We start from the raw sequence: 13735 nt of genomic DNA, 5'->3' as shown, positions 1-13735 counted from the left end.
GAAAGTGTTTGTTTTTTTTATTTTATTTTTTAACAAATACTAATATCAACCTCTTCTCAGTTTAATCATACAAAAAATCATAAAGACACATTAAACTATAATTGGTTTAAACCCTCATATGATCACCATATTTATGTGAAAATCTCAGTTAGGTCCTCATATTTGAAACAGTCTCAATTAGATCATAATATTTGTAAAATTGATAAAAATTTACCCTATTCGTTAAGTTGTCCTAAACGTGTTAAAATGTGATTACGTGTTTATGCTGATGTGCATTATTTAATTAGGTGGAATTTTTATTTAAATTAAAAAATTATCACATGTGTCAGCCCCTTCCCTACCCAAAATTAGGGTTTTAGATTGGAGGAAAGGGGCTTCTACTGTTGCACCGTCACACATGCGAGAATAGGGTTTCGCCTCTTCCCCCCTGCCGCGCCGTGGAGATTCATGGTTGTGCTTCTCTTTTTGCAATTTCATAGATGATACAGGTGAATCAAACTCATGGTGTAAATTAGGAAATCTTGATGAATAGATTTTGCAGGGAATTTTCTATCGGGATACGAAGGTGGAGGCTTGGTGGTCACGGTGTTGCGGTGGTGATGAGATGACTACGCAGGGTTCGCAAGAGAATTGGGAAAAACGATATTGGGTTTTGTTGTGTAGGTATGTGCGATAGTGGAGATGAAGGAGACAAACATAGTGACAGCGGTGCATGGTCGCGACGATTTGCGATTGGGGTTTTTCTGATTGTAGGTCAGTGTTGATGGTGGGGAGAACATGATTCTGGGTTGGTTTCTGGTGGCTTCGAGTTGCGAAAATGGTGACTTGCCGTGAGCGTGGGCCGCACAATTATGGAGAATGCCATGAAAGAGGCTTACGATTTGGCTCGCAGAGATTATGGATGCGTTCGTGGAGATTTGCGAATCGCAGCGGCCATGGAGGCGTCGTTGGCGTTCCGGTGATGGTCTAATGCGATGGAGAAAATTGGGTGGTGGCATGAAGTCTTGCGTTGTTGATGGCGGCTCTTGTCTGAGGCAAGGTAGGCATTGTATGTACTGTGAAGAAGATTATGCGTTGATGGAGGAGAACGAATTAGGGTTACGCGACGGCCTTGCGGCATGATGGTGGCGGCACAGTTGCGGCATGGCGGCAAGAGTTATGAAATTAGGTTTTTTGTGGAGAGGATGATGAGGTAGCAGTAAAAGTTATCAAATTTCACGTCATTATTTAAAATTATTTCCACGTAATAAGATCACACATATCAATATCACCACATCAATATACTTTAACGCCGTTTAGGACAACTTAACGGATAGGGTAAAATTTGTTCAATTTTACAAATATTATGACCCAGGACAGTTTCAAATATGAGGACCCAATTGATATTTCCACATAAATATGAGAACCATCGGAGGATTTAAACCACTATAATTTAACACATAATTTTGGATAACCATATAACATACTTCAAATTTATTTAATTTTTTTTATATGGGAAACTAACTTTATTTTCTCTTTATCCTACACTAAAGAATTACATATAAAATTTAAACAACTCATCAACCATCAAAACAAAACAAAATTACTAACTTAGTTTATTTCAATTTAAACAAGTCATACTACACATAACTTTATATTTAATTCTTATTTCGATTTTTTTATTTATTTAAAAAGATAAAAGTTAAATCATAGAGAGAGAAAATATTATTGAGAGTTAAGATTTTCATAAAAGAAAAATGTAGTGTTGTGAAATGAGTAATTAAAATTCTCTCATATAACATGGAATGTTTATCTAAATATATTTTATTATTTTTTGCGTAAATTATGGAAAGGAAAGAGGATCATAGTCTCTCACACTCAATTTTTTCTCTAGGAGAATAGGTCTTTCGAGGAGGAGGTTCCCTGTGAGTTATACAAACACCAATAACATCTAAACCAACTATATAAGGGATCGACATCACTCTCTATCCAAAACTTTAAGGCAATGGATTAATGGATCTTTCATCTTTATATACTGCTCTACTCTCTTATTTCTATACAATGTGAGACTTAAACTCACATTTGGATACCCAACAAAGACTATTATGCATATTAGATGGTGTGTTTCCAAGACCATCATATTCCTATCATATTATCTAGTGTAAAAACTAAATCAATTTTAAAATATTAAAAGAACTAGTACTCCTAATCTCTTTTTTTTCATTCTTTGCACATCTTAAGAACATAGTCTAAAAACTAGATAAAGAAAACTGTATTGTCTACTTATATTCTTTTTAAAAAAAATCACCCTCAAAAACTAGTGATAAAATCTTGTACAGAGGATGAATAATGGTTCAGTCATGAATTCAGACCACAGGCCTGGCACATGTTGGCTGTTTAGTAGACATGTTGAACACGAAACAGAGTTGCTTTGAATCACAGCGATCATTGACTATGATGTTACCATTTAACTCTTCAAACCTCTCCTTATTATAATATTATTTTGTTTCATGTTCGAGTTGCGTGATAAGAATTTTATCTGGTTTATATTTTTACCAGATCAACAAACTCCTTAACTCAATTATTCTCTTTGATTTGAATAGTGCAAATCTAGTTTACAGTGGAATAATTATAACCAAAAGATAATTTAAGATAAATTAAATTAATTTGATTTATGAATCAAATATTCTAAAAAGCATTGTAAACTTAGATATCACTTAATTATAAATTTTCCTCAAAGAAAATTAAAAAATACCGAATATTTACGTAAAATAATACATTTTGACATTTGTTTACTGTGGTTCTGAATAATAACAAACCAATAAAAGAAACAAAATGATATAAATCGAAGAAAAACTTTTTTTATTTATATGAGGAAGGTTTTATACAATATTCTACCACATTTAATATATTTTTAAAGAATAATAGAAAATCATTAAGATAATTATAATTAAAATGCATAAAATTTTCTAATTAGTCTTAACACTAGTAAATTGTTTTTGGTGGATAGTCTTATGTTTCCTTTTATTAGGCGATCTAGATGTTTCAATGATTAAAAATTCAGTTGCTCCACAAGATTTAAAGTCAATAACTATAATTCTCTACATTGACTTTAAATCATAAAATAACTCTCAACATCATCTTTTTCTTGTCTTCAAATGAGAAAGTAATAAAGCACTATCAATCTTGATAAAAATTTCGTAAACACATTTATATGGTTATCCTTGAAGATAATCTTCTCAATTCTGAAGTTTCTAAACTTAATGTTTCAGCATTGTGTCTTATTCACACTATGACAGTGGTATACTTTGTTTAGATAGTAGATAAAGTCATTGCAAACTTGATTTGTAATAAACTAAAATTCCAAACAATACAAAAACATACAAAGGAAGTGATTTTTTTATATCAAATTTTTTTACAAAGTTAGCGTTTACAAAGTTTTTCAGAAAAGAGTGTATATTATGTATTAAAAAAAAATTAAAGAAAAAGGATATAGAAGATACGAAACATAAGAGAGAAAAAAAGATATCATATTGAAAAGCTTGACAATAGGATTAGCTGAATAACAGTTTGTTAATAACTCCACAACACATAATGATGTTCTTATCACAAACCTCTTTATAGTGGCTTCCTTTATAACATCTTTTTTATGGATAAATGAACTTATAAGATGAAAATTATTTTCAATTATATACTAAATTACTCTTAATTATATATTAAAATTAAATTGTTCTTTAATTTTTAATTGATGTAAAGTTCAATAATAATATTTATTGTACTATGCATAACCTAAACAGATCACAAGTCAACCTCTTCTAGTTCTGTCACAAGTCTACCTCTATCAGTCTGATCACAAATCAGATTCTACTAATTCGATCACAAGTAGCCTCTAATAGGGCCACAAGCCTAGCTCTACCTATCCGGTCACAAGTAGGTCTATCGTGATATTCTTTAGATTGACATAATCTACATTAAAGGTAAGTGGACTATTGGGTTCACCCTGCCCATTTAGATGAGAGTTCACAAACCTATAATTATTGTATAAATAATACAGTTATTAAGGGAAATGAAAGTCGTTCACATTTTACAAGGTTCCGATGTACCTTACGAATTTGGGTGTTGAAATGTATTTTGCAGACACATCATCCATCCATGAAGTGCGAATATCAGAAACAAGGTTAAAAGAAGAACACTCGACGCTATGAATGATTCAGAAAGTCGATGAAACTAAGTTTCTCAAGATATATCGACTTCCCAAAAATTGTAAGATAATCACTCTTGATTATAATTTGCTTTTAACTTTTCTAATGTAAGATTTTTGTGGAAGTTGTTATGTTGGAATACTATCTTTATTTAAAATTTAAATAACCTATGATGCACCTACTTATTTTTAATTTATTTTAACATTTAATAAAATTGATCTAAAACTGTGAAATATGATTGAGACTTGTTTTTACACAAATTTTAAAAGTATAGATGGACTATCATAAAATATCACATTTTCACAATTTCTAAATCTTAATAACGTGGAATTGAAAGTTTGACATGAAATTTATTATATTAAAGTTGTAGTCTATATATTAAATCTATTATATTAACCTTTTAAGTTAAAAATACCATCAGATGATCTCATGACTAAGTAAATCCAAATCTATGTATGTCCACTGAAATAACCCAACACTAAACTATAGTCCCCTGAGTTCTATCATGTCGCAAAAATTGACACCATCACTTTGTATATTATTTCCCAGAATACAGTATTATATATATATATATATATATATATATATATATATATATATATATATATATATATATATATATATATATATATATATATATATATATATATATATATAACAAGTAAGTAAAAAATAAACAGTTATTATTATTACTTTAAAAAAATCTATTGAATTATTATTATTTTATTTGAAACTATTTCACCTGATTTTGTTTTTTAAATAGCATTATTCAAAAAGACAAGAATAGGTTTGGCATCATGTAAGACGGAGTAGAAATATTACTACATCAATGAGAAAAAAAAAATGGTGGTAACAGCAGATCATGGCAGAAGAATAGACTTCACCGGTTTTAAAACTTTGAAACTTCACCATTTCCCTGCCTTGCCGACAAGATAGTCACAACAACGTTTTCATTTCTTTATTTTATTTTCGGTAATTCAAATATATATATTTTTACAATATTTTAAAGTGTACTAAACTTTGGTTTTGACAAAAATACTCTTATATATTATGATTATAAATTTTTAAGTTAAAAATATTTGAATAATTTTTATTTTAAATTAAAAATAAAAATTATTAAAATAATTTTATATTTAAAGTCTGTTTTTTTTTATGAATACAGTATAATTTAAGAAGTTATATAAGTTAGTAAACTTTTATATATATATATATATATATATATATATATATATATATGTGTGTGTGTATATTTTCATTTTCTTTTTTATGAGATCCAAGAGACATAGGTTCAATGAGATAAGGCCATCCATCACAACTAACTCAATCCAAAAATAAACTCAGCACAACTAACCCAATGCACATTGTAATGATATAAATTAAAAATAATACTTTTATATGTTCTTTAGAGTATATTATCTTCAAAAGAAAAAATTATGATTTAAAAAAACATTAAATTTAAACTACTTTTATTTAAACTATTTAATTTTGTAAATAATTATTTAAATAAAAATAAATAAAGTTATTAAATTTTATTTTTTTAAATGAAAGATTTTAGTTACACCAAAAATATAATAAATAATAATTAATATAAATTTCAATAGAAGGAAAACTTGATTTACACGCATCAAAAAATAGTCCATTAACATAGCTTAGAAAATTCGTAAATATTTTGAGTAAAAAATTGTTTTGACTCACAAAGTATAAGTAATTAACAATATAAACAAAAAGATAATGCATATTAATATCAATTTGCATATTATATGTTGATGTTAACAAAAAAAAAAACTGTATTTATTGATGTTAACAAAAGAATCCTACCCAATTACAGTTGAAAACTAACATTGTTTTATATTATTCACCTAGAAATAATATTTGAATGACAATTAAAAATCAATCATGCTTGACTTTAACATAGAGGGAATATTTACAAAATAAAAAAATAATATTGAGTTAGTGATGTGTTAACCAAGATTGAAATTAAAGAATGTAAAGAGAAATATGAATTTGACACCTGAGATATTATGAAGAACTTTGCGTTCTGACATTTTAGACTATGCGAATGATCAAATGTCAATGTCATCAATGTTAAATATGAAAGATTTTATACATCAATTAAAACTCAAGAAAAAATTTAGACATATAATGTCAGTTAGAGTCATAATTGATATATATGCTATATTCATATACTGATTTATGCCATTATTATGTAATAAGTTAAATTTTTATTGTTAATTATGCTCTGTTATTATTAATTATGTTCTGTAAATTTCTTAATTTATATTTAAAAATCAATTTTAACTTTTTTATGCAGTATGATGGATTTATCAATATTAACAAGTAAATACTAAAATTTATCAATAATTCTACTTAATAAAGTAGATACTATATACACACACATCAACATCTGCAACATTAAATAGAACTACCTATTAATTAAATTAACCGAACAATAACTACAAATAAAAAAACTTAAATAGCACACATAATTCTAGAATGAAAATATAACAAACATTAATTTCAAATGATTTAATCATCCAACAATAAGCTTGTACACAAAAGTCACTGGTAGACTATCTGCTTTGGCAACTGTTTTATATACATTAATTGTGTGGTAGACTATCAATACAATTAGTTCGAATGTAACTATGCTTTGGTGGGGTTGTTTTGTTATCAAAACATCTTATATAATGATACACTTGGTTATCTTGAGAATATTATTTTTTTAACAAATACCAATTCTTCCGAAAATCATTTAGTCAAAAATTAACCTCTTTCTCTTCTGATACTTGCGGAAATTTTAGTTCATTTTATTTTCTCAGAGCTTAAAGCATCAAGACCAACACTAAGGGCAGAGGCAATTGAAAGCAATTTGTGAGTACAGACACTAACACCAATTAAGCATTAAAAAACGAGTAATGGCTCTTATTGAGAAGGATTTATCATAGCCTTTGAAGCCGTTTTTTCAGACACGACCACTGCCAAACTTAGAACTGAAGAGAAGCAACTTTACTGGAATCCTAAAGTCGAAAAAACAAATGGAACAAGACAACACAAATCGAGAGATCTTTCAGCTAAACTTTAGGAAAGCAAAACAGTCAAATAAACAACAAAGGTCCCTATACATTATACACTAATAAAACAAATGCTTGAGTGTTCCTTCTCTTTTCAACGGCGTTAAAAGTTACACAAACAGGTTATTTCAAATATTTTTCCAGAATAAGATTATTTAGAATTACCTAGCTAATTGAAATTCATTAAATAGGAGAATTCACTATAATCTTAACAATTTTAAAGAGATAATGTCGTACTATTATTTTCCCTTGGACTAAGTCTGGTCTCCCAACAGAAAAGACAGACTTCAACATCAGAAATTGGTGTGTTTTGTTTATCTTATATTTAATATCAACCTATAATGGTATAATGAGTTTATGAAACACTCATGTAGCCATGACTGCTTTAATTTCGCGAGAAAATCAATCCAATTTCAGAAATATTTAAATCCCAGAGAGCAAACAACACTACGTCAGCCACTAATTGAATCACACAGGTAGCCAAAAATTAACAGTAAGCAAGTAAAGATACACAGCACTGGACAATTCAAAGAAGTAAAAAAACAAAAACAAAAAATTAAAGTGGAAAAGAGAAGTCTCAGTTGTAGTTCAAATTTCACAGATGATTATACCCAGGAAAAAGTAACCCTAAACTCAAACCATAAGCACGCCCACCATTGCACCCAAGCCAGAAAAAAGACCAAAAATAAAAAGAAGCATTTCATTTGAGACCATTCCCAGGTGTGGAAATCGCAAGCCCAGGCCACGAAAAACAGTCTCCACTAACAAACCCACCTTCGCCACTCTCTAACTGCCATGGGCTCAATCCAGAAGACGGAACGCCGCTGCCCATGTTGGCACCATCCACCATTCCAGGGAAGCCCCAGCCCGTCCTGCCAATCCCAAAGCCCATATCATCGAACCCGTGTCCGAGCCCAAGTCCAAACCCGCCGAGGGCGAGAAACCCATTGCCCTGGGTGTTGTTCAGCAAAGAGGTGAAGCTCCCGCAGACATTCACGTTGTTCTGTTTATTAACGTCACCGTCCACGAAGTGCATGGAGCCTCCTTGGGTCGTTGGAACAGGGGCCAATGCAGGTAGAGCGTGCTCCTGAGCTGACGTCATGGTGGAGGAGGAGGATGACGTGGCAGTGTGGTGGGTGCGTGAACGCTTGGCATTCTTGCGACTGCCACCGCCGACGGGGATATCACGGAGGGTGCCACCATGGGTCCAATACCGGCGGCAGGACTTACAGAAGTGGCGTGGCTGGGAGTAGTTGTAGTTGTTGTAGTAGCAGAACTTAGTGTTGGTTGACTCACAACGGGGGCAGGGGAGGTTTTCTTGCTCTGGAGGTGGCGGTGCTCCGGCGGAGGTCTGGGGCTTGACTGGTCGGCGGCTCTCGCCGGAGTTGGACGATGGCATGTTGTGTAATGGGTTAAGAGGAAGAAGAGTTGAGTGTTGGGTTTGTTATGGGAAGATGAATGTAGGGAGTAAGTGGTGAGTGAAGAAGGATTGGGGTGTTGAGATGTGAATGCGGTGGGGTTTTATGGGGAAGGAGAGAGTCAGGAGGTGGAAAGGAATTGAGAAGAGAAAGGAATTGAGAAGAGAAAGGAAAGCGGGTCAGAGAGAATATCTGTGGTGGAAACAGAGACATCTTCTGAGGCTTATATGAGGCAGAGTGGGATCAGCTTTACAGTGTTCTGTTAAGCACGACATTTCAGTCGGCTCCAGAACAGCCTCTCTCTACTTGGGTCGGCTAATAGGGCTGCGCCTTCTGCACACACACAAACCACCAACCCACAAACACAATTTACACAAACCCCTATTTCTTCCCCCAATCAATCAAACAAACTATTTTTGTTTTCTTCACAACGACTTAATTAATTACAAGTATACATAAAGTAGTCCCAGCATTATCTTGTCCGGTATTATAGCCCTTGCAGGGCCATTATATGCATTCTGCCTTTGAGGGAGTAGCAATAATTATGGAATGCAAAACTACCCAACTGTTTTCATTAAAAAATAAATAAACATAGATTTTGTTCACGATTACCTCTTCTTCCAACTTCTCAAGCTAATCATGCCATGTTGCAATATTATATCCATATATTCGTTTCTCCTGTCTTTTCCTTATTCAATCGGGTTTGACGTAGAGCTCCTAGGCCTACGCTAATCTAGCCCATCTATGCTGTCTGTCTGTATGCCTCGAAGTTCGATTTTTTTTGTTATTAACAACTATGGATAATGTCACACTCTACTCATTTTAGCTTGTAAATTTTTTCCTATAGTTAGGCAAACGTAACCCAATTCAGCTATGGAAATGTCATTACCAGCACATGTAGAAAATGCATATACTATAAGAATAATTTGATTTGATTTTCAAGGGACATGCAGTTGTTATTAATTGCTGTGTTGACGGAGAATTTCAATTTGGAAACCTAACTTTGATTATGCTATGGAAAAACTTATGAGCCTGATGGATTTTGGTTGAGAGTACTACAAAAATTGAAGGGAGGAGGCGGGTGAAATAAAATGAGTTGCATATCAGAGGATAGAAGAATAGGAAAAGAAATAGCATGAGATTGAGACAGTGAGAGAAGAGGGAGAAGGGAGTGGGTGGGGACAGAAGCGACAGAATTATGAGTGTCGGGCAGCGTGGGGAGCAATAATTGGGTCTCCCCTCTGATTTCGGACGCGTCATGTCCGCATCAGATTCCTCCTCCGTACCCATTCTTTCTATCTTCCACCGGATTTTCCGCTTCACTGTAGCCATTACCAAACAGTGTGGTTTCCCCAACTGCACAAGCACCACTGTGCTGACCGTTTGATAGCGATCATACGGTAGTGTTCCTGTCCGGTGGGGTAGAAGGAGGAGAGACACCTGTCAGCGACAGACCGGTGGTTGTCGGTGATACAAGGAGCGGAACAGGCACGCGCCTTCCAAAGTGATCTATCCATAACTCCCTTCCTTGAGAGAGAAAGAATCATGGGTCGCTGTCACTCCCCAAACAAAACTTGGAAACTTGGAAAGTGGTGACCCTTGTTTCTTTCTCGGAGCACCCAAAACACCCACAATCGCTATCATCTTCTCTCTCGTGGCACACCCTGCGTTTGTGTTTTTTGTGTTTATCCGAAATAATTAAATCACTGACATTTTTTGCATCTTTGCCTTCCGTCTCCCTAGTCATGCCATTGCCACAGACCTGTAATCACCTCTTTTTGGCCTTTTCTGCACGCACATGATTCTCTTTCTCTCCTTCAAAAATCAAATTGCTACTTTGCACGCTTCTCTTCTTCGAGTGGGGTACGTATTATTGCTCCTACAACCAAAATTATTAATCATCATTCACACAAAATAAATATATCCCCTTTTACAATTCAATGCCAACATGTCTGAACGTCGATGTTTGTCAACTTTGGACTAGCCTCACATTAATTTTCTATTTATGTTTTTGACCAAAAATAATATTGTATCTCGTGCCAACATTTCACTTGCACCAAAATGGTTAAGAAAACCCTCTCCAGACCAAATAATTATAATATGGATATTTGTACAGGGTCTGAAAATTATGACCTATGTCATTTGCATTCAAAATTCGTGTATGTACTGATTTACTTCAACGGAAAATAATATTAGTTAAAAAATACAATTTCATAATATATATATATATATATATATATATATATATATATATTACTATGGGCTCATAGCCGATCGATCGGTAAAATCAGTCCGACCAATGATACCTCTAAGGTAATTAATAGTAATAACTGTCGGGGAGTTAAGGAAAATAATTGTCATTTATTGACAATTAATATTGTCATTCATTGGTGGTTAATGAGTCAGATCTAACGATAAGCTCATTAACTCCCCCGCAAAGGGTACAGGTAGTATTTGCACCCTCTCCCGCGGCTTGGACAAGGAGAAGAGAGAAGAGTGCACAGCTAGACATCGGAGCAGACAACTTTGAATGTTTTGGATTAGGATTTTAAATCATGCCAAAACAATATATATATATATATATATATATATATATATATATATATATATATATATATATATATATATATATATATATATATATATATATATATGGGGTTTGCTAACGCGCGTACGCCTGTTTTTCAGTTGGTACATTTTAGCAATGTGTACCGGATTTTAGTAGACAAAAATATCCTTATATACCATGGATTCTAAGTTCTAAGGTTAAGGGTATTGTAATAATTTTGATTCTCAAAACTTAAAAAAAAAAAAAAGAAACTCCCAAACCCTTACTCACCGACGATGGACATGAAGTCAGGATAAAACATGTTGTCTTTGGTGGAATTAAGGTTTCATGGAGAATTTGAAAATAAAATAAAAATGAGACTTTCTATGCCTATTGTAGTATAACTGACATAGAATGTGAAAACTTTCCATACTAATTGTTTTATGCTAGTTCCAAAACCGACATAAAAATTCCTTTTTCACCAACATAAAAAAGTTTTGCTACACTGGTTAATCTTAAAGTAAATAAGAAATCACTATCAAATATTATATTGATTATTTTCTCATGTGACCTAAAAATCTCAGTGATTATATGTGTTAGTGAATAGATTTTGAATTGATTTTTAAGCTTTAAAAATTAAGAAACATATAATTAAAAACGATAACATTATTTCCCTTTTAAACGTTTGTATAATAACATAAATTTGAATCGATATATTTAAAAAAAGTTAAAATATAATCAATATTCTAAAACCAAAGAAAGATACAAAACGAATGCACAAAGGCGTGACAAAAAAGAATATCATTTGGTGCTGAGTTCAAACCTCAAAAAGATAGAAAGCCATGATGTTCAAATGCTTTGTTTTAAATTAAAATTTATAGTTATCCCTACTTGAAAAGCTACAAAAGAAAAATAATAAAAATAGCAAAAAAGAAATATTATATATATTACATATACGAATACATTACATATACATATTATCAAAATTGATAATTATTTTATTTTAAAATATAAAATTAAATGTATACATACATGATTATATTTATTTAATCAAGGGACCAAGTCTCTTTAATTACCAAAATCTTTATTTGTTTTTTATCTTTTTCTATTATTATTTCTATTGTCATTAAGTTTGGAGAAAATGAATTCCACTCAATTAAAGTATTAAATACAATTGTAAATGAAAATGTAATATACATATATAAACTGAATTGATTAGAAAGTTAATGGAGACAAATTAAAATGAATTGTTTTTTGTTTTAGCCTATTATACTACACTGAAAAATGTTCAAATTCACTCGATTGGGTTGAATTTTTGTAATTGAATTAAATTTGGATGAATTTTGATAACTTAGTTAAGTTTAACTGAATTTTAGTTATCATTGATTTGGTCGAATTCAATCAAATTATGATTATTGTCGATTTTATTGAATTTGATCAAATTTTGATCGAGATCAATTAAATTAAATTTAGATGAATTTTGGTTCAAGCTAATTTGATCAAATATGACTAAATTTCGATCGAAAATGACTGACTAGACAAAGTTTGACCAAATTTAGACCATAGTCAACTCTAATATTTAATTTTATAAAAATAAATTATAAAATAGTTTAATTCAGTTTTTATTATAAATTATTTAATATTTTTAGTATAATATAATATAATTATTTTACAGTTCACTGTTTACTCATTCAAATACTCATTTGTATAAGCTTCTACATTCTATATATCTATTTTGTTTTAATTATTTTAATAAATTGTTTTGGTTTCTTTATTTCTACATTTAGGCATTGTAATCCACAACTTATTAGATTTAGTTAATTTTAAAAAAATATTAGAATATTGATATTCAACGCATGCAACAGGCAAATTGAAAATTATCCAAGACTTTCCTACACATGCTCCTGACATACCACAAATTTTCAAGCCGAGCATATATTCGTTAATTTCCATCCCAGTCATCGTATAATATTAATCTATAATCATCACAAAAACAACCACCTAAACATCAACTTAATGGAATTTGATGGACAAATCCCATTCATTGAACTATTATGTGCCTTGCCAAGAAAATTCGTGCAAGAAAAAGACAAAATAAGTGGAGGAATTATTTGTCAAGCTCAGTAACTTTGAAACTTTGAAGAATGTATAGAGGTGAATATATAAGACTCTTTTTGAAGAGACGTGGTGACCAAACACTTAGAAATTGGTATCAGATTAAATTAATCATATATTATATGAAAAACTAAGAAAATCAATAAAAGAAGGTGCACAATCGTCAAAATTTTGGTTTACAAAAGAGTCAGTAAGAAATGTTATAATACAACATTTTAACTTTTCTTAAAAAAAAACAGACCTAAAACATTTACCATTTTTATTCTACCAGTTCTAAGAACAGACTTTTAGAATATTTTTCCAGATTTCCAGAAATAATTCACAAAAGGAAATATGAAATGCAGTGAACATAAATTAGGGTGCAATTTTGCAACCAATATCTATGAAGAACAGGTGACATAA

General features: G+C 31.4%; 1 protein-coding gene across 1 annotated transcript; it reads right to left on the bottom strand.

Annotated features, from left to right (window-relative positions):
• Positions 1 to 7656: 7656 nt before the first annotated feature.
• Positions 7657 to 9260, bottom strand: LOC148206743 (dof zinc finger protein DOF3.4-like). Its single transcript, XM_088114616.1, has one exon. The coding sequence runs from the start codon at positions 8649 to 8651 to the stop codon at positions 7953 to 7955; it is 699 nt and encodes a 232-aa protein (XP_087970742.1). The 5' UTR covers positions 8652 to 9260; the 3' UTR covers positions 7657 to 7952.
• Between the last annotated feature and the right edge of the window lie 4475 nt (positions 9261 to 13735).

This window comes from Vigna umbellata, chromosome 1 (genome assembly GCF_029865625.1).
Source record: "Vigna umbellata cultivar VRB3 chromosome 1, Vumbellata_1.0, whole genome shotgun sequence".
Taxonomy (NCBI): domain Eukaryota; kingdom Viridiplantae; phylum Streptophyta; class Magnoliopsida; order Fabales; family Fabaceae; genus Vigna; species Vigna umbellata.
The sequence above is the reverse complement of the archived record's forward strand: the minus strand, read 5'-3'. Positions and strand labels throughout refer to the sequence as shown.

Excerpts from the sequence above, each read along its gene's own strand:
- LOC148206743 (XM_088114616.1), bottom strand. The coding sequence starts at position 8,651 with ATGCCATCGTCCAACTCCGGCGAGAGCCGCCGACCAGTCAAGCCCCAG.